This window comes from Myotis nattereri, assembly GCF_964212035.1.
Source record: "Myotis nattereri genome assembly, chromosome: 2".
NCBI classification, from domain to species: Eukaryota; Metazoa; Chordata; class Mammalia; order Chiroptera; family Vespertilionidae; genus Myotis; species Myotis nattereri.
In genome coordinates, this window is record NC_138076.1 from 202,762,333 (window position 1) to 202,783,253 (window position 20,921).

General features: G+C 49.2%; 1 protein-coding gene across 2 annotated transcripts in view; it reads left to right on the plus strand.

Annotated features, from left to right (window-relative positions):
- Nucleotides 1-14,781: 14,781 nt before the first annotated feature.
- Nucleotides 14,782-20,921, plus strand: part of CHST11 (carbohydrate sulfotransferase 11) — a gene marked incomplete at both ends in the record, with an annotated part of 225,346 nt that continues 219,206 nt past the window's right edge. Inside the window, one exon of one of the 2 annotated variants that reach the window (XM_081083351.1) lies at nucleotides 14,782-14,899. In XM_081083351.1, the coding sequence (XP_080939477.1) occupies nucleotides 14,782-14,899 (118 nt within the window). The remainder of the gene's footprint in view (nucleotides 14,900-20,921) is intronic. The other variant, XM_081083352.1, reaches the window with a different exon arrangement.

The following is a 20,921-nucleotide window of genomic DNA, read 5'->3' on the forward strand; positions in this document are numbered from 1 at the left end:
AGAAAGAGAACAACAAGAAAAGCCCAGAGTAATCAGAAGGAAGGAGATAATAAAGATTAGAGCAGAAATAAATGACATAGAGACCAAAAAAACAATACATAAAATCAATGAAACCAAGAGCTGGTTCTTTGAAAGGATAAACAAGATTGATGAACCTCTAGCCAGGCTCACCAAGAAGCAGAGAGAGAGGACCCAAATAAACAAAATCAGAAATGGTAGAGGCAAAATAACAACAGACCCCACAGAAATATAAATGATTATTAAAAAATACTATGGACAACTCTACTCCAACAAACTAGACAACCTGGAGGAAATGGACATATTCCTAGAAAAATACAACATTCCAAAACTCAATCAGGAAGAATCTAAAAATCTCAACAGGCCAATAACTATGGATGAAATTGAAAGAGTCATCAAAAAGCTTCCAGCAAACAAAAGCCCAGGACCAGACGGCTTCACAGGGGAGTTTTACCCAACATTCAAGGAAGAACTAAAACCTATCCTCCTCAGACTACTACAAAAAATCCAAGAGGAAGGAACACTTCCAAGCTCATTCTATGAAGCCAGCATCACCCTAATACCAAAACCAGGTAAAGACAACACAATGAAAGAGAATTACAGGCCAATATCCCTCATGAACATAGATGCCAAAATCCTCAACAAAATCTTAGCAAATCGGATCCAGCAGTACATCAGAAAGATCATACACCATGACCAAGTAGGATTTATCCCAGGAATGCAAGGATGGTACAATATCCGCAAATCAATAAACATGATAAATCACATAAACAAATTGAAAGAAAAAAACCACATAGTCATATCAACTGATGCAGAAAAAGCGTTTGACAAAATTCAACGCCCATTTTTGATAAAAACTCTCAGCAAGGTGGGAATAGAAGGATCATACCTCAACATAATAAAAGCTATATATGACAAACCCACAGCCAACATCATACTCAATGGACAAAAACTAACACCATTTCCCCTAAGAACAGGAACAAGACAGGGATGCCCACTCTCACCACTCCTGTTCGACATAGTACTGGAAGTATTAGCCATTGCAATTAGATAAGAAGAAGAAATAAAAGGCATCCAAATTGGAAAAGAAGAAGTAAAACTGTCCTTATTTGCAGATGACATGATATTATACATAAAAAACCCTAAAGACTCCATCAAAAAACTATTAGACTTAATAAATGAATTTGACAATGTAGCAGGATACAAAATTAATGCCAAGAAATCTATGGCATTTCTATACACCAATAGTGAACTTACAGAAAGAGAGACTAAAAAACAATCCCATTTACCATTGCACCAAAAAAATTAAGCTACCTAGGAATAAACTTAACTAAAGAGGTAAAAGACCTCTATTAAGAAAACTACAGGACGTTGAAAAAGAGATAGAGGAAGACATAAACAGATGGAAGAACATACCATGTTCTTGGATTGGTAGAATCAATATCATGAAAATGTCCATACTACCCAAAGCAATCAATAAATTCAATGCACTGCCCATTAAAATACCAATGGCCTATTTCACAGATCTAGAACGAACTCTCCAAAAATTCATCTAGAATAAAAAAAGACCCCGAATAGCTGCAGCAATTCTGAGAAAGAACAAAGTAGGTGGGATCTCAATACCAGATATCAAGCTGTATTACAAAGCCACTGTTCTCAAAACTGCCTGTTACTGGCACAAGAACAGACATATAGATCAATGGAATAGAATAGAGAGCCCAGAAATCGGCCCGAACCAATATCCTCAATTAATATTTGACAAAGGAGGCAAGAACATACAATGGAGTCAAGATAGTCTCTTCAATAAATGGTGTTGGGAAAATTGGACGGATACATGCAAAAAAATGAAACTAGACCACCAACTTACACCATACACAAAAATAAACTCAAAATGGATAAAGGACTTAAATGTACGACAGGAAACCATAAAAATACTAGAAGAATCCAAAGGCAATAAAAATCTCAGACATATGCCAAAGCAATTTCTTCACTGATACAGCTCCGAGGGCATTGGAAACTAAAGAGAAAATAAACAAATGGGACTACATAAAAAAAAAAAGCTTCTGCACAGCAAAAAAAGCCATCAACAAAACAACAAGAAAGCCCACTGCATGGGAGGACATATTTGCCAATGTTATCACCGATTAGGGTTTAATCTCCAACATTTATAGGGAACTCATACAACTTAACAAAAGGAAGATAAGCAATCCAATCAAAAAATGGGCAAGGGATCTAAATAGACACCTTTCAAAAGAGGACATTCAGAAAGCCAAGAGACATATGAAAACATGCTCAAAGTCACTAATCATCCTAGAGATGCCAATCAAAACAACAATGAGGTACCATCTCACACCTGTCAGACTGGCTATCATCAACAAATCAACAAACGACAAGTGCTGGAGAGGATGTGGAGAAAAAGGAACACTCGTGCACTGCTGGTGGGAATGCAGAATGGTGCAGCCACTATGGAAGACAGTATGGAGTTTCCTCAAAAAACTAAAAGTGGACCTCCCATTTGACCCACTGATCCCACTTCTAGGAATATAACCCAAGAAACCAGAAACACCAATCAGAAAGGATATATGCACCCCTATGTTCATAGCAGCACAATTCACCATAGCTAAGATCTGGAAACAGTGTAAGTGCCCATCTGTAGATGAATGGATTAGAAAACTGTGGTACATCTACACGATGGAATACTATGCTGCTGTAAAAAAGAAGGAACTCTTACCATTTGCAATAGCATGGATGGAACTGGAGAGCATTATGCTAAGTGAAATAAGCCAGTCAATGAAGAAAAAATACCACATGATCTCACTCATTTATGGATAATAAAGACCATTATAAACTTATGAACAAAAATAGATACAGAGGCAGAGCTGCCTCGAACAAACTGTCAAACTACAGTGGGAAGGCCAGGGAGGGTTTGGGTGCAGGAGGGAGGGGGGGTAAGGGATTAACCGAAGGACTTGTATGCATGCATATAAGCATAAACAATGGACATAAGACACTGGGGGGTAGAGGAGGCCAGGGGATTGTCAAGGGCAGGGAAAAAAAGGAGACATATGTAATACTCTTTGCAATACTTTAAGCAATAAAACAATAAAATAAAAAAATTAAAAAAAAGAACAGAGAAAGACAAACGCCTATGATTTCACTTATACGTGGAATCTAAAAACAAGCTAAACGAACAAGCAGAACAGAAACAGACTCAAAGATACAGAGAACGTGTTGATGGGTGTCAGATGGGAAGGGTTTTGGGGGATGGGAGAGAAAGGTGAAGGGATTAAGAAGTGCAAATGGGTAGTTACAGAATAGTCATGGGGATGTAAAGTACAGCATAGCCAATAATCCTATCTAATAATAGACAAATGTGGTAATTAACCATGCCTCGGCTATGCTTCCCATTGGCTAATCAGGGTGATATGCAAATTAACTGCCAACCAAGATGGCAGCCGGCAGCCACGCAGTTGAAGCGAACATGAGGCTTGGTTGCCCCGGCAATGGAGGAAGCCAAGGTTCCCCGCCTGCTGCGCCCGGCTCTGAGCCTGAAAGCAACAGCTCCGAAATGCAACTATGTTTCAAGTATAGAAGCTAAACAAACCCCAGATACCTGCTTTCAGACAGCTGGCATCAGAGCTGGAGCTGCAACAAAGTTTCAATTACAGAAGGTAAATAAATCCCAGAATTAAAAAGAAAAAAGGAAAAAAGGAGAGACTGGGAGCTTCAGTTGCAGGCTTGGCCCGCCTGAAAACAGCCCTCAGCCCCTCATCCAGGCTGGCCAGGCACCCCAGTGGGGACCACCACCCTGAAGGGGGTTCAGGCAGCCTGAAAATAGCCCTCAGACACCCCAGTGGGGACCCCCACCCTGAAGAGGGTGCAGGCAGCCTGAAAACAGCCCTCAGCCCCTCATCCAGGCTGGCCAGGCACCCCAGTGGGGACCCCCATCCTGAAGGGGGTGTGGGCAGCCTGAAAACAGCCCTCCGCCCCTCACCCAGGCTGGCCAGGCACCCAAGCGGGACCCCCACCCTGATCCGGGACATTATTCAGGGCAAACCAGCCAGCCCCCACCCGTGCACCAGGCCTCTATCCTATATAATAAAAGGGTAATATGCCAACTGACCCTAACAGCAGAAAGACTGGGAATGACTGGTCACTATGACACACACTGACCACCAGGGGCAGACGCTCAATGCAGGAGCTGTCCCCTGGTGGTCAGTGCGTTCCCACATGGAGGAGCTCTGCTTAGCCACAAGCCAGGCTGAAGGCTGCCAGTACAGCAGTGGTGGTGGGAGCCTCTCCTGCCTCCTCAGCAGCGCTAAGGATGTCCGATTGCAGTTTAGGTCTGCTCCCCGCTGGCAAGTGGACATCCCCTGAGGGCTGCCAGGCTGCCAGAGGAATGTCTGATTGTTAGTTTAGGCCCAATCTCCTGGGGAGAAGGCCTCAGCCAGCAGATGGTCATCCCCCAAGGGATCCCAGACTGTGAGAGGGCACAGGCCGGGCTGAAGGGTACCCCCCCAAGTGCACAAATTTTTGTGCACAGGGCCTCTAGTATTATAATAACTATGCATGGTGTTAGATGGGTACTAGATGTATGGGGGTGATCAGTTAATAAGTTCTATAAATGTCTAATCACTGGGTCGTATAACTGAAACTAATATAATATTGTACATCAACTGTAACTGAAAAATAAACAGCTATTTAAAAAACCAAACATGGACTTTGAGATCTGAATGTAATAATTCTGAATGCCTCCTGCTGCAGGCAGAGACTCAGGTAATCGACTGCAAAAAAAAAAAAAAATCAATATGAGAGAGAAACATTGATCAGTTGCCCGCTGTTCACACCCAACCAAGGATCCAACATGCAATCTGGGCATGTGCCCTGATCAGGAATCGAACTGGTGACCTTACCGTGCATTGGACGATGCTCAATCAACCAAGCCTCATCGGCCAGGGCAAGACTTTATTTTTTTAAAGAGCCATTTAAAGTTCATAGCAAAATTGAGAGGGAGGTATAGAGATTTCCCTATGTCCCCTCTCCCCACACACATGCCTCCCCATTATCAACACCCCCCCACCACCACCAGAATGGTGCATTTGTTACAGTAGATGAAACTACTTTGACACCTCATCATCATTCAAAGTCCGTGGTTTGCATTAGAGTTCACTCTTGGTGTTGTACATTCTATGGGTTTGAACAAATGTATAATGACATGTATCCATCATTATGGTGTTACACAGAGTTTTTTCACTGCCCTAAAAATCCTCTGTGCTCTGCCTATTCATCCCTTTTCCCCCTTCCTCAGTCCCTGATCTTTTTACTGTTGCCATAGTTTTGCCTTTTTCAGAATGTCACATAGTTGGAATCATACAGTGTGTAGTCTTTTCAGATTGGCTTCTTTCACTTAGAAATATGCATCAACCATTGCATTTTCTAGTTGGAAAAGTGAGATTTGGAATATCAGCGTTCTTGGTGAAAGGCTATTACTATTCTGCTCATTTATGAAGAACATTGCTATTTTAAAGAATGTTAGGTAGCTCACAGAAATTCCAGGAGGGTCAGAGGAGCAGGTATGTGCCTAGTCAACAAGAAACAAGACTCTCATGGGGCGGCTCCAGTAAAGACATCGCTGTTATCATCAGAATAGGTTGACTGGTGGCCACCAAAAAGGTATATCCACACCCTAATCCAGAGACACCGAGAATGTGACCTTATTTGCAAAAAGGGTCTTTGCAGATGTGATTAGGTTAGGATCTCGAGATGAGACCGTTATGGATTCTCTTGGTGGGCCTCAAATTAAAACAAAACCAAAACCAAGTATCTTTATAAGAGGCAGAAAGGAGAAAACACAGACTCAGAGAAGGCCAAGTGAAGATGGAGGCAGACATTAGAGCGATGCAGCCACAAGCCAGGAACACCTGGAGCCGACAGAAGACGGAAGAGGAACAGATTCTCCTCTAGAGTGTTCAGAAGGAGAGCCGCCCTGCCGGCATCTTGATTTTGGACTACTGGTCTGCAGAACTGTGAGGAAATACATTTCTGTTGTTTTCAGCCATCAAGTTTGTGGTAATTCGTCAGGGCAGTCACAGGAAATGAATATACTGCCACTGGGTGCATGGGTGAACCTGAGATTGCATCCTGTAAACTCCTGGCAGCTGTTCCAAAGAGCCAGACACCTCTGCCACTACCCCGGCCACACAGCACACATGTCTGATTGGCAGAGTCTAGGTCCCAGGCTGCACCCTAGCTGCAAGGGATCCTGGTAGAGCACTTCCAGGATCTGGCTTCTGCCTTGAGTGGGAGAGACTTATAATAAGGAATGCTCAAAGACGCTGGGTAGCTCTAAACATGACCAGCGTCCTCTAAAAAGGTGATTTACCCAAAGTCAGTATAGTATTAGTGTGCTCAGGCTACTATAACAAATACCACAGACTGAGTCGCTTACACAGTAGACATTTATTTTCTCATAGTTCTGGAGACTGGAAGTCCAAGATTGAAGTGCTGGCAAGGCTGGTTTCTGGGAAGTCCCTCTCCTCGGCTTCTAGGTGTCTTCCTTCTCGCCGTGTCCTCACGTGGCCTTTTCTCTATGTGCCAGCAGAGAGCGCTCTGGTGTCTGTTCCTCTTCTTATAAGGACACCAGTCCTATTGGATTAGGGACCGACCCTTATGACCTCATTCAACCTTAATTACCTCCTTAGGATTCTATCGTCAAAACGTAGTTACATTGGGGGTTGGGCTTCAACATGAATTTTGGGGGAACACAATTTAGCTCATGACAGTCGCACAGTTAGTTTGAGATGTGTTGATATTTGAGGACAGGCATCCTGGTTCCCAAACCACCTCTGAGCTCAACTCCCACTAAACTTGGACATGCTGGGTCACAAGGTAAAAAACAGAGGTCCGTGTTAGCTTATTGCCTGGCAGGAAGGAGGCAGAGAAGGAGAGGAAATGGAGCATAGAAGGGGAGGAAACTGGCCGAATTCTCTCAGATACATCAGTGGCTCGACTGTAGGTTCTGCTTTTCCATCTATACCAGTGATGGCGAACCTTTTGAGCTCGGCGTGTCAGCATTTTGAAAAACCCTAACTTAACTCTGGTGCCGTGTCACATATAGAAATTTTTTGATATTTGCAACCATAGTAAAACAAAGACTTATATGTTTGATATTTATTTTGTATATTTAAATGCCATTTAACAAAGAAAAAATCAACCAAAAAAATGAGTTCGCGTGTCACCTCTGACACGCGTGTCATAGGTTCGCCATCACATATCTATACTTTGTACTCCGTATATTCTGAGTCCTTAGTGGCAAGCCACAGAAACTGACTCTGATTTATACAAAAAAGGAGTTTATTAAGAGGATAATGGATAACTCAGAGAAACGCTAGAAGGGCTGCTAAAGAGCTAAAGCATTAGGGCGACGGCTGTCGTCTTTATCACAGCACAGAGGCCATCCAGAAAGGCCACCACTGCTGTGGACCCCGGATGCCGCAGCTGCCACCACTAACTCAGATCCTCTGCACTGTCTCTGCTTCTCCGCACCAGCAGCGCCTGATTCAGCATACGCAGTGGGTGCCTCTGATTGGTCAGACTTAGATGTGTGTAGGCTCATAACAATTCTAAAAATATGCATTATCACTCCCACTTTACAGACAAGGAAACTGAGGCTTAAAGACATTACATGACCCGCCCAAGGCAGTTAGGTCTGCCTGACTCAACAGCCCATTCTCCCAGGAACCACATTTGGTGCCTCAGCGCCATTGCTCGGAAAAGGACACAGGGCTGTTCCAGTGTTCTACCCACGAGGTAAGGCGGTCTGTCCCCTTCTCACTCCACCCTTCCCAGCATCAAGAGCTACGTATCATTTAGCACACACCTTTGCGGATTTGATAGACTAAAATGGTGTCTTCTTGTCTTGGTTTTCTTTAACTATGAGGTTGAACATTTCCCCATATTTTGTTATCAAAGTATGTTTCCTTTTTGCATGGGAAAAAGCCCATCCACGCTTTTTGTCCATGTGTCTATTGGGGTCTCAGAGGCATCATCTTAATTGTTCCTCTGAACGCTTCCTATTGCAAAGAAACTTAACGCTCATCTTTCTTTCTTTTTTTTCCCCCCAATGAATATTTTCATCGCATTTTCATTTGCTGTTTAACTGTGTTCATTTTCCTTTGACACAAAGGAGTTTCACATCTTAGGAACAAACATTTCACAACTATTTCTCAGGCTGCCCACATAACACGAGGGATTGTTTTAGGGCAAAACATTTCTAACACTGGATACTCAGATAATTTCCCCCTTTTCACGCCTTGCTAGAGCATAATCCTTTTGGGTCCATAGGTCTTCAGTGAGCCCTTTCATCTGGAGAGAGAGGGCCATAAACAACTCTGAGAGGCATGGTTCTTCACCAAACCCCAGGGCAAAAAAATGACAAGGGAACATTGTGCCAATAATTTACAGACTCATCTTATCCTCCCTCCCATCTAAACAGCTATTTGCAGGGAGAGAGGAGAGAAGGACCAGAGAATGCTAAGGCCCTGGGCTTAAAGGTCACCAGCATTTGAGCTGTAGGAAGCAAGGGCTCTGAAAGGGAGCATGTCTGTGCGTGCAAAGGCAGGAACCCCGATGAGGGGTGGAAAAGCTCTCCTTTAGCCCCAAATGGCCCACCTCCCATCTCCCCTGTGCTTAGGTGACCTCTGCCCCCAAGCTCCTTTAAGCTGGACCTTGTAAGGCATGATCTCAACGAGCAGTCTAGAAGAGATGCTGTCAGTTGGCTGTAGAAGACATTGACACGGTCCGTGCTCTAAAGCATGGGTCTCGGTACCACATAACCTTGATTCGTATCCCACCTCCCACCAGCGCTTAGCAGCTGTGCAAATGCGAGCAAGTCCCTTCATCTTTCTAAGGCTCCGTGTTGTCACCTGTGTAAGGGGAGGCTCGCGCTGTCCTTGTGTGATTGCTATGAGGGTTAGCAGTGGGGCATGCAACGTGCTCAGCAGAGCCCGGCACGTAGTAGGGAGCCCATTCTACCGTATCAGGAAATTAACTGGCAGGGGCTTGTGGGTCGTCTGCTTCGTGCTATGGCATCAGGTCTGTGGCAACGGTCCCAACACTCCACCTTCATGAGCTTCGACTTGGGGCGGCCTAGGAGATGGGGCACAGCTCACCAACTGACCTGCAACTAACTGTACGGGAGAGTGTAGACTGCGGAGTACAGGGACAATCTAAGAAACATAATCTTCTCGATTGATGGAAGTTATACCCCTGTAGAAATTTGCTAAAACCCAGCAAATGATACTTAGGACGAGGGGGGGTTATTTATGCCTATTATACTTTAAAAAAAAACAGGAGAAAAAAATCAGAAACAAATTCGAACTTTCTTCGTATCTCTTCCTGCTTTGGTCTGCTTTCTAGTTTGAGTTACACAGCGGAGCGGCCACCACGAGGTTTTCAGTTACAGGTTAGGTTCTCAGCATCTTAATCTAGACCTGGCAGCAGAGCATCAGGCCCTTTGGGTCAGGCCTGGGTCACACTGGGCACCGCCCAGGCATCTGCTGGCCTTGTCTTCCCAGCTCCCTTTATGCCCTGCTGGGGGCACTGGGATCCTGGCTCAGGGGCCACTGTGCCAGGGTCCAGCCTCTCCTTTTAACTGCAGAGACCCTCTGCCTCCCAGGGCACAGAGCGGGAGGGCTCTCACTCCTCCCTTCAGAATCTCCCCCAAAGCTCCCCTTCTCTCCCTGGCATTATTTCTTCCATAGTTTTTTTTTTTTTTAATTTTTAATTTTTCTTTTGATGAGAGAGAGAATAAAGGGGAGGGGGAAGAAACATTAATTTGTCATTCCACTTATCTGGTCACTCATTGGTTGATTCTTGTATGTGCCCTGACCGGAGATCGGACCTATAACCTTGGCGTATCAGGATGACGCTCTAACCAACTAGGCTACCCGGCCAGGGCATCTCTTTCATAGTTTAAAAATTTTCCCCAAGAAAGTCTTTATTAACCCCCTCAGGCAAGGTCGCACAAAGCTTATCTGAAGTGGAGGGGTGGGGGGGTGGAGAAGTAAAAAATACAGGAGAATACACACAAATATTTCATTAAGTACTGACTGCTCAGGGAATGTCAGAGGGCCTACGTAATGCTAATGTCCTGACTGCGGAGCAGCAGGAGGCAGGGGGCCTGGAAAACGGGTCACAGGAGCTCTGGAGGGGCCCGCAGAAGCCCAAAGCGTCATTGAGTGCCATGCCGCCCTCTCTGGCATCTGGCCAAGGAGGCAGCTGCAGCCACCTTCATGTTACAGGCGGAGAAAGCAGGGCTCAGAGAGGTGAAGTGACCTGCTCTGGGTCACACGGGTCCATCTGAGCCCTCAGCCCGACGAACGGTCTGGAGAGGAGAGAAGGGACCGTGGGGCCACTGCCACTCGCTGCCTGGCTTCTGGCGCTGTGACCTTGGGCCTGCCGACACCACTGTGGGCCTGGGTGTGTTAGGTCACCTTTTCCGCCTCCGTTTCCTCCTCTGTGAGAGAATAACACTGGCCCCATCTGGAGGGCTTGGGTCAGGGGCAATGTGTACCGAGCAGGACCTGGCCCGGAGAGCTGTGGAGATGGAGATGCACCCCTGTCTTAGTGGGGGTGCCCTGGTGGGCGGGGTGGGGGGTGAGGTCTTTGGTTGCAGCCTGAGAGCTTCTGTCATCTGGATGGGAGTTTGGGAGTTGACCAGGGGCCGCCTCTGAAGAAATATTGAGAAGGATGAGCAGCTCCAAGGGGCCAGGAGGGTGATGGAGGCCACCTGGGGGCAGGTGGAGCGGGCATGGGGCAGGGTCCAGGTGCCGCAGCCCTGTCTCCTCGGGAAGCGGGCAGAGGAGCCACGGCAGCATCCGATAGCCAAACAGTAACAGTGGGCACATCTTTCCTCCTCCCTCTCCTCTAGCTCATTTCCTTCCCATTCTCTCTCCTTTCTTCTTTCTCTGTCCCTTCTTCCATCCGTTTCTCTCTCCCCGTCCCTGTTCTAAGAGGCCCGTGAAGCGCAGCCTGCTCTCCGCTGTCATGAGTGACCCGCTTGTGTACCTGCGGTTTACCTACCTGTAGAAGATTTGTACCCTGGATCTCCACACGCTGCGGACAAATGTTTTTAAATTCAACTCCACAAATATTTACTGTGCTCTGGGTAACTGAGCGTACTTTGTGCTGGAGGTGACAGAGAGATGCAAGTGGGCAAAGCCAGTCCTCGGAGGAGCCAGTGTGGGGCCCCTGGCCGGTGCTGGCAGGACACATGCCCTCCTGCCCCAGGGAGGCTAAGGAGCTCTCTGTCTACCAGGGCCCCGGCCCACTCCTCTCCCCCCACAACGTGCGGAAAGGGCCATGGCTGCCAGTCCCGCAGGATCTCAACAAGATGGTGCATTGAAGGCGTCATCTGCAGGAACGAGGCAGCACTCGGCCTGCAGGGCTTGGTGAATATCTGTCTGTTCGCCGCGGGTGGCACAGAGGAGCCGGAGTTTGGGTTTTGCATCCATTTCTTCCTCTCCTTATGAATGATCTGAGATCAATCTACGTAGGTCTTTTCCTCAACATGTTTTTCGGGCCATACCCTGCTTTGACACAGATAGGCCCCAATTTCATTTGCAGGTTATTGAATTTGAAGAGGAAGGGTTCATGCCTAAGGATCAACCAAAAGGTTAAGCCAAGTCCCACAATGAGCAACGGGGACTATTTGCAGAAGCTCTTGGGGCAAAAAGGAATTTAGAAAAAGGAGGGAAAATAAGATCCAAAAAGGGACTACGAAGTTGCGGCCAGGGAGACGGTGCCCCACACACTTTAGGCTCTCTGACTGCCTGGCCTGGGCGTAGAGTGGAGCAGTATGTGGGTTGTTCTGGCTGATAAATGATGGACAGAGCGACACGTGCTACCTTGGGCTGGATCTCTGAATTGTGCCACATGTACAGCTCCTCTGCTGATCCCGCAGACATGTGGTGGAGTGAGATATGAGCCCTGGTTGCTTTAAGCCACTGAAGTTAGGGCTTGTTTGTTACTGCAGCAAAACAAGGCCATCTGACTGTTACACTGGAAAGACAAAAAGCTTGATTTGAGAGGCAAACTTTTGTTTCCCTCTCCTCAAAGTTCAAAATATCAAATCTCCTTTTCCTGCCATTTTATCAGTCAACACTGTCCTTTATAGGACCAATACTTATCATGTAGCATGCACAAAAGTTGTAACCGAGTTTTGTTAGGATACTAATGGAAAGGAAGCAGTGACTCTACTTTTCCCTCAACCCTAAAACAACTAGTTGAACTTCCTACTCCAAGAAGGCATCACCTCTTCATCTCTGACTTATTTGTACCTACTAGGTGCCAGCTGCAATGCTGAGCATCACAGAGAGACAGAAACGAACAAAACTCAGCCTAGTAGGCACAGTGACTCAAGAGGGGTTTGGACCTAGTGCTCAGAGCACAGAGGAGGAAAGAGGCCACTTCAGGTGAGAAATCAGGGCAGGCTCCTCGGAAGAGGTGGTAATTTCCCTGTCAGAACCTTACCCCTCACTGTATGTTTAGGCCAAACCCTGATTGTGGAAGGCTGGGCATGGCTCCCCATCCTTCCTCACCACGTGGGCCACCTTGACCCCTCCATGACCCACCAGGATTTGACAACTGACCTCTCCCTTGGCCCTGTGGCATCCCAGACTGCTTTATGCATGTCCAGGCCTTTGTACAGGTACAGTGTGGTCTCTGCCCTGGAAGGTGAGGGACCCGTTGAGTGAGCAGGGAGCAAATCCCTTCACACCGTTGCTCCCCCCACCGCATTATGTGAGAGCAGGAGTTAAGGGCAATCACTGGAGAAGGACTTTGTGCTGCAGCTTGTTTAGCTGGGCTGCAACTCATTCACATGTGAGCACACACGGATACAGTACAGACCAGCTACACACACATTGTGCTGTAATTGATTGTCTTCTGTAATCAAAGGCAAGGCTGCTGCCTTCGCTGCTTTCCCCCACGTGGTGACTGCTGGAGGAAGACTTGGGGGGAAGGGAACTGAGGGCACAGCGGTGGTGTCTGCCGCGGCCTGATCTGTTTGCAGGTTGTGTCTCTGATGTATGGAGAGGATGAGGCCCATTACATTCAGACCCAATAAGTATTCGTCAAATGCCTATTATGGGAGAAGCATTGAAAGACACATTATCTTGTTTCATCGTTAAGTTATAGTAGTAACAACTTGATTACAAGGCACAAAAGTCAGAGAGTCTTTACAAGAATATTTTTCCTGGTATATATTATTGTTAGAGTTTAAATAATGCTTTAGCTTTTAAAAATACTGCGTACATTTATAAGGAACATAGAAGGACACGACAGTGCCTGAGTCTGCTTACAGAAACCACAAAGGACAGAAGAACAAGATCTGGGGTTCGGGGTGGTAGATGGGTGGGCTGGGTTGGGGAGCCTGTGATCACGGTATTTGCCCGCATCCACTTTATTGATTGCGAAACAATCGAAAGGCATGGAATCGAACATTTTAAATCACTTCACACAATATAAGAAAGCGATAGTCAGCCAGGCTTGGTCTTGGATTTGGATGAGAGTGACTTCGCGGGGCATCCTCACACTCACATCCATCCACGAGGCTGAGACTCAGGGAGCTCTCCCCGTAGGAAGCCAGAGCTTTACAATCCACAGCTCCCTTTGCCCCGTGGAGGGGTGGGTGTCAGAGGCTCTGCATAAATCCCGGGAAAGCTCAGCCCTCGCCTGACCCTGCGGGTGTGCAGCTTCCCTAACCTTGACCTGAACTCAGCCTCTTTAGCACCTTTCCACAACTTCGCTCCAGCTGGGGTGTCCTTTCAAAGACAAAAAAAAACACAACACCACCACGAAACCACCCCGCTCTGGGAGTCGGGAAGGGGTACTCGCTCCCTGGGGGGCAGGGACAACTTCCCGGCTACCTCCTCCGTCCAGGGGTTTTAAATCATCGCATCCCACCAGACCCCTGCGCGCTCCCGGTGCCCCACCGGCTCCCGCCACTTCCTCGTACAAACGCCGGTACGAGCGGGTGGCAGCACCGCGGCGATTTTATGCGTATTTTTTTCCTCCGGGTTTTGTCATGGAAACGCTGACACAACCTCCAGACGGCGGCCCAGCCGGCCGGGGACTGAGGGCTTTTGGGACCCTGCGGGAGCGCGGCGCGCACTCCGCACTCCCCGGGAAACAGCTGGACGCGACCAAGTCCCGGGCAGGGGCGGGGGGACCCCGACGCTCCGCCCCTGCGCTCGGGGCCCTCCCTCCGCCCGGCTCTCCGCGGGCGCCCTCCCCTCGCCGGGGGCTGCGAGTTGCATTTGGTAAAACCCAGCCCCGGAATATATAGATCATTGGAGCGCAATGAAGTAGCCTTTGGAGAGGAGGGAGGGTGCCGGTCGGACAGCCACAGCGGCCAGCGCAGCGGCGGTGGCAGCGGCGGCGGCACCACCATCACCGCTCGCACCCCAGCCGCCCGGCCCGCGCGGAGGCGGCGACGGTGAGACGAGGAGGAGCCGGAGGATCCGAGCGCGCAGCCGGCGGGTCCACGCATCTCGGCACTTCCAGAGCAACTCCGGCGCCTTCCACACCCCAGCCCGGGGCTAGGGGCTCCGAGAGCGGCCGCAGAACCAGCCCGAGCCTCCTCTCGAGCCCTCCCAGCCCTGCCCTGCGCCTCCCGGGCTCCACTCCGCGCCGCGGGGTCCCCGCTCCTGCGCCCCGGGCGCGCCTCCCGGACACCCCGGTCCCCGCAGGCAGGACAAAGCCATGAAGCCGGCGCTGCTGGAAGTGATGAGGATGAACAGAATTTGCCGGATGGCGCTGGCCACTTGCTTGGGATCCTTTATCCTGGTCATCTTCTATTTCCAAAGTATGTTGCACCCAGGTAGGGGGCGCGTTAGCGTGGTTTTGTTGGATATTTTCTTCTCTCTCGCGCTCTCGCTCGGCCGCTCCGCCTGGCTTCTCTGCCTCTTCCACCCTTACCTCCTCTCTCTCGGCCACCTCGGGGCCCCTCGCTGCCCGGTTCGGCCGGGGTCACCGCGTCGGGATGGGAAGGCGGAGGGTAGATGTGCTCCCTCCTCGGCTTCCTCCCGGCTCCGGGCTGGAGGATGGGACCAGGAGGGGCGGTAGTTTTTTTTCTTTGTGTCTCCTGTCTGTCCGTCTGCGAGGTAGCTGGGGAAGGTAGAGGCTGTGGGCAGCTGCTGGGGAGCGGGGGTCGGTTTGAAGAAAGCGAAACTTCCTCCCCATTCCGGCCGAAGTCGGAGGATGAAAGAGGCGCCGGGAGCCGGCCGCGCTACGCCCGGGCACGCTGCCCCTTCCCGGTGGTGGTGCCAGGGGCGAAGGGTGCGGGCTCGGGCGAGGTAGAGACCCCCTGCCGCGAGCCCTGGAGCCCGAGGCCGGGCTCCACGTGTCCGGGGCTGGGCGCCGCGCCGAGCAGGTGTGGGGAGAGGGTGGGTGCCCGGCCCGGCGCTGCCCCTCCGCCAGGCAGGGGAAGGGGCCTGGCGCTGGCTGTTTGCCCCCGGGGTCCGGATCCGCATTGACCTTGCGGCTGGTTCCGTTGGGCCTGGTCCAGCTGCCCTGTCCCCTGCCCCCTGACTCTTGCCTCCTGCCTCCTGCCCTCTGCCCCAGCCCCCTGCCCCAGCCTCGCGCGCCCCAATCCCCACCCTGCACCCGGGGACCCGGCGCTCCTGGGTCACGCCTTGGCCACCGCAGTTTTGGAGGAAACTTCTGCTGGGACCTGGGCTGACCATCAGGTTGCGCACCCCCCCCCCCCCCTTCCTGGGCTCCTAGCACCTGGAGGCCCCGGGCCGCGTGGGAATGAGTTCCCTCCTCCCAGACCCCGGGGCTTAGGTGCTTTCACCTCTGACATCTGGAGGGGGCGAGCCAGGCTCCTCCTCCCGAGGGGCGCGAGGGCAAGTTTGGGACCTGGAAGGGTCGGGCGCCCTGTAGCGCGGCGGCTCCGGGCCCCCAGCTCGCCTCTGAAGCCCAACAGGTAGAAAGAACCTTCTTCAGGGCAGGCTTCCGGGGTAACTGGTCTCCCCGCCCCACCAAGCCCCCCCGCCCCTCCCCAGCACTGACTCTGAAATCCGTTTTTTACGCCTGTGGGTTGTCTTTCTCAGCATAGTCGCAGCAGTAATTTGCTTTTATAATTTTAAGGAGGAGGGAGCTGGAAACACGTTTCCTTCCAGGGAAACTGGATTTCTTTTTTTCTTTTTTTCTTCTTTTTGCCTCCGTCTTCTCCATTCTGCGAATCTCACACTTCCAGCAGACCTGGATTCACCCAGCTGGCGTTGGGGTCAATGGCAGAGGAATAAAGCTGTTCTTTCCATCAGATAGGCAGGCTGCGGACTGCAAGCTTCCTTGACAGCGAGGGGTCAGAATGGCCCTCGGTCCCCCTGGAGGAGCAGTTGTTAAGGCGGCCACGCTGCCAGGGACATGGTCTGACACCATCCCTTGCAACCTCAGGACATCTGAGCCAGCCTTGTCAAAGATGGCTTTTGTTGGCCGTTGGGTATTTTTAGTTTCCTGTCAGCAAACGACAGCAGGGTTTGTCACCTCACCCAAACCCGTGGCTGTGAAACTTCTAAGGGGATTTAAAAATGGACCTCGCTTGCATCGCCTGTCGTCCGGCCGTGGTTGCAGGGACAGGACCAGACAGACAGTGGCATCCTGGCGGCCAGGCCAGGCTCCACCCCGAGGGCTGGAGGACTGGGCAGCGTGCACAGACACTGAGGCTCAAACAATTTAAATCAAGGACCGAGTGCTTTGCTCTAGACTCTGGAGATGTGTTTAGGCCGCATAAAGTTTTGCCTGGACTGAGGTGCCAGGTAATTCTCTGCCGAAATGCCCGGAACAGGGAGAAATGCCAGCCTCGAGCAAGAATGCCCTTTCACTTCTCTGTACGTGTTAGCTGTCCAGTGAAACAGTAATACTACTACTAATATCACCCATGGTTTCCAGCACAGCCTGGGCTTTTTTCTTTTCCTGTGTGAGAATTGGGAAGTAACTTTCTAGCCAGAGATACCGGTAAGAGATACCAGAGACACCAACTTGGAATGGGCACGTGGCTAAGAATTCCAGCTCTAGTTAAAGAATCGGAACCCAACTGGAAAGTGGCACGAGCCCTTGCCAGTCTGGGCCTGTGGGACCAGCAGGAGGATGCTCTCTAAGGCTCTCCGGGTCAAGAGCCTCTGTCCTTGCCCCTCTGCTGTCAGCCTTTGCTTCCCGTCCTGGTTCCATTTCCTCCTAAGAAATGGCATTTGTTCATTATTCTCATCTATGTGAGTGTGCTGTCCTGATATTTTCTCCCCCAGTCCATAGAGCAAATACTACTTTCAGTACATCCTATGGAATGTGGAAAAGAATTGTGGAGAGCTCGACTAAAAAGTCTTCCTTATTGTGAGTTACCTTTGGTTCTACAAAAACTCCGTTCCATGATTTACTGTTATATGGGACATAAATATAGGCTTTGAAACCCATAGGAAACATTTTCTTTCTTCTCCATTAAAAAAAAAAAAAAAACTGCTCTGTTGATGACAGCGGATGCGAAAGCTTTGACCTACCGCTTCGATTTTCTTTGAAAGTCAGCTGATCGTTGCTCCCCTGAAGGATTTAGGGCAGTGATAGCCGATCCTTTCCCCGGGCGCTTCCGATTTAGTCTCTCCGGATCACCCTGCAAGAGGCAGAAGGCACAGCGTGGCACAGCTTGTGTAGCTAAAAATTTGGAGCCCTCTGGCAGGAGTTCTGAGTACCTGTATCTGAGATAGAAAAATTGTATTCCAAGTGACATGGATTCATTGGCGGCTGGAGAATGCCTGGAGCGTATGAGGTGGGAGAGAAAGAATGAAAGGAGGCAGCTCAGTGATGGTGGCGGGGGGTGTCTCTTACTCTGAATTTGATCTGGGTGCCATTGTCTTTCATAAACTTGAGTAATTTGTACACTTGAGTGTTTGAGCCTTCATTTGGTTGGAGGGTCAGCAGAAGTGGTCCTTGTCAGTCAGGAGGCAGTTTTCTCAGTGATGGCGAACCTTTTGAGCTCAGCGTGCCAGCATTTTGAAAAACCCTAACTTAACTCTGGTGCTGTGTCACATATAGAAATTTTTTGGTATTTGCAACCATAGTAAAACAAAGACTTATATTTTTGATATCTATTTTATATATTTAAATGCCATTTAACAAAGAAAAATTAACCAAAAAAAATGAGGTGACACGCGTGTCATAAGTTCGCCATCACTGCTCTAGATCTTTGACGCTCGGAGTCAGCGGTCTTTGTTAAGAGTGTCTTTTAGGGCAGGGCCCAGGTTTCAGGCCACGTTCGAATCCTGATGTTTTGCACAGTGCCTGACACAAAGTAGGTTCTCAATCAAACACGTGCTGGATGAATGCATGAAGTGGCTAAACTCTAGAAGACCGGCTTCTCCGGTGTTCAGGGATGCGTGCCAAGCCTTGCCAAGCACGCCTGGTCCGTAAGTCTGGCTCTATCCGGTGTGGACGCATCCCTGCCTTTCTGGTCTCTAAGGGAGCTGCGTGGTGCCAGGCAGAGCTGAGCGCCCCCAGGCTGCCTGCGTGCCCAGTGCCCAGCTCCGTGCACCTTCCTTTTGTGTTCCTCCCAAGGCCTGTGCTTTTGTGTGAAGGCCCCTGTTCATAGCAGCCTGCAGAGGAGAAAGCCCTTTGCCTTGTTCCCTTCCTCTCATTACAATTTTTTTTTCCCCTTTTGCAACATGTTTACTTTCACTGCCGCCTGGGATTGCTTTGGTTGAATGTATTGAAAGAAAGGCTGTACTCTTTACTTAAAGACTTCTTGAGTTACCCCTTTGTAGTTTCGCTTGATGAGATTTCAAACACTTTTGCATTGCAACTTTAATCTACTTATAAACAATGTGTGCTCATTTTAGAAAACGTAGGAAGTACTGAAGAGAAACAATCCTTCCTTATTCCAGCACCCAAGGGCAACTGGTACTTTTTTCTATATATTATGGAATATATATGTATATATTATATTTAAAAAATAGCTGCGATCACATCATGCATTTTGTACCCCGTTTGATAGAAATACACCATTATGGTGACAATTAAGTTTAAAGACCGAAAATTTAACCACAGCTTTTTCAATTTATAGACTTGCACATACCTCTACCCTTCCCCCACCTCCTTTGCAAGATATCAGTCTAATCTTTTTCTTTTGCTTTTTAATTTTAAATTTAAGAATCTTACTCATGAGTTGAGTCTTGGAGTTGCAGGGGCTGTGCTTATGTTCTCTATCGGCGACTTCCTTTGAAAAGGTCTAAATAGGAGACGGTTATGAATCCTGAAACAGCGTTAAATTAACGGACGGATGAGCCATTTCCAGTGTGGGGTGGCCCCTTGGCAGTTTAAGTGTTTGCGCCTCCATGGGGCGTGTTCACAGCTGCATTCAGATAAGACAGATGCACTAGGGCAGTTTCCTGAGACAGCTCTAGCCATTGCTGAGGAGTCCTCTTTCATTGCCTCCTGAGATAAAAGTGGTGCTCAGGCCCCAGAGAAATGGGGGTTGGGGGGCTTCTTGGGGGCACGGAGCCAGGGAAGCCATCCTCAGCAGAGGCGGCTTCTGTTTATGTTTATCTGGTTGAAAAGTCGCTTTGTTTAGTACCAGCTCTATTAGCACAGCCATTTAGAAACAGGAAATTAAAGGCACCACCCTTTCCCTTCTTAAATCCAGCAAAAGGACAAACCTCTTAATCTGGGGAGGGTTAAGTGAAAAGGGCTCCCTAGAAAGTCCTAGCCGGCAGGCCGCTGGTCAGCTCAGATTCTGAGAATGAACCGGAAGTTGTTATGCTGACTCATTTTCTCTTTGTAGTTTTTCCCCAGTTGAATTTTTGAGACCTCACCTTTATCACAGGGGAAGCAAGAGGCAGGTCTTCCGATGAGATTATTGGATAATCTGATCTGTCCATCAGAAATTCTTGGAATTGGTAATTTGACGCATCTTAGATCAAATAGGACTCATCGAAACTTGAGAGCAGAGTTGCTCTCTCCGTCTCTCCGTCTCTCGCTTCTGCTTGGTGCCAGATTCGTTCTAGGCACTGGGGATAAAACACACACTTTCATTTCTGTCCTCAAGGAACTTACACTCTAGTGGGGAAGCCACACTCGAAACAAATGCAGAAATAAAAAATGTATGGCCTGTCAGATGTGTAAAGAGAGAGAAACAAAGCAGAGAAGATGGGTGAGGTGGGTGAGAGGCAGGGATTGCAGTTCCATCGAGGTGATTAGGGAATGCCATTGATCAGGTGACATTGGAGACCTGAAGGAGGCAAAGAAGCGGCCAGGTGTCCGTCCCAGGAAGAATGCCCCAGGCAGGGAGCAGCACCGTCTGGGTCCCTGAGGTGGGAACATGCATGGCCCGCAGCGCTGAGGGAGGGAGCAGCCACAGGTTACGAGCTGCAAAGAGACCGTGTGGGCCTTGGCCTTGGGCTTGGCCTTGACTGAGTTTGGGATGGGAAGCTCTGGCGGGGTTAGACCAGCGACACTGGCAGGAGGGGCATGGGACAGGGCTGGAAGCTGCTTGCACTTTTTTTTTTTTCAAATATATATTTTTATTGATTCAAAGAGGAAGAGAGAGAGAGGAAAACATCAATGGTGAGAGAGAATCATTGATCACCTGCTTCCTGCACACCCCACACTGGGGATTCAGCCCGAACGAAACCCAGGCATGTGCCCTTGACCGGAATTGAAACCGGGACCCTTCAGTCTGCAGGCCATCGCTCTATCCACTGAGCCCAACCGGCCAGGACAGCTGCTTGTCCTTTTGAGCTGACCACTTCATCAAGTGGTCGCCATGTAAACCCTACCCCCCCTCCGCCAACCCCGCCCCACTTAGACCACCCCTCTGCCCCGCGGTAAAGTAGTCATGTGCACATCAGGAGAAG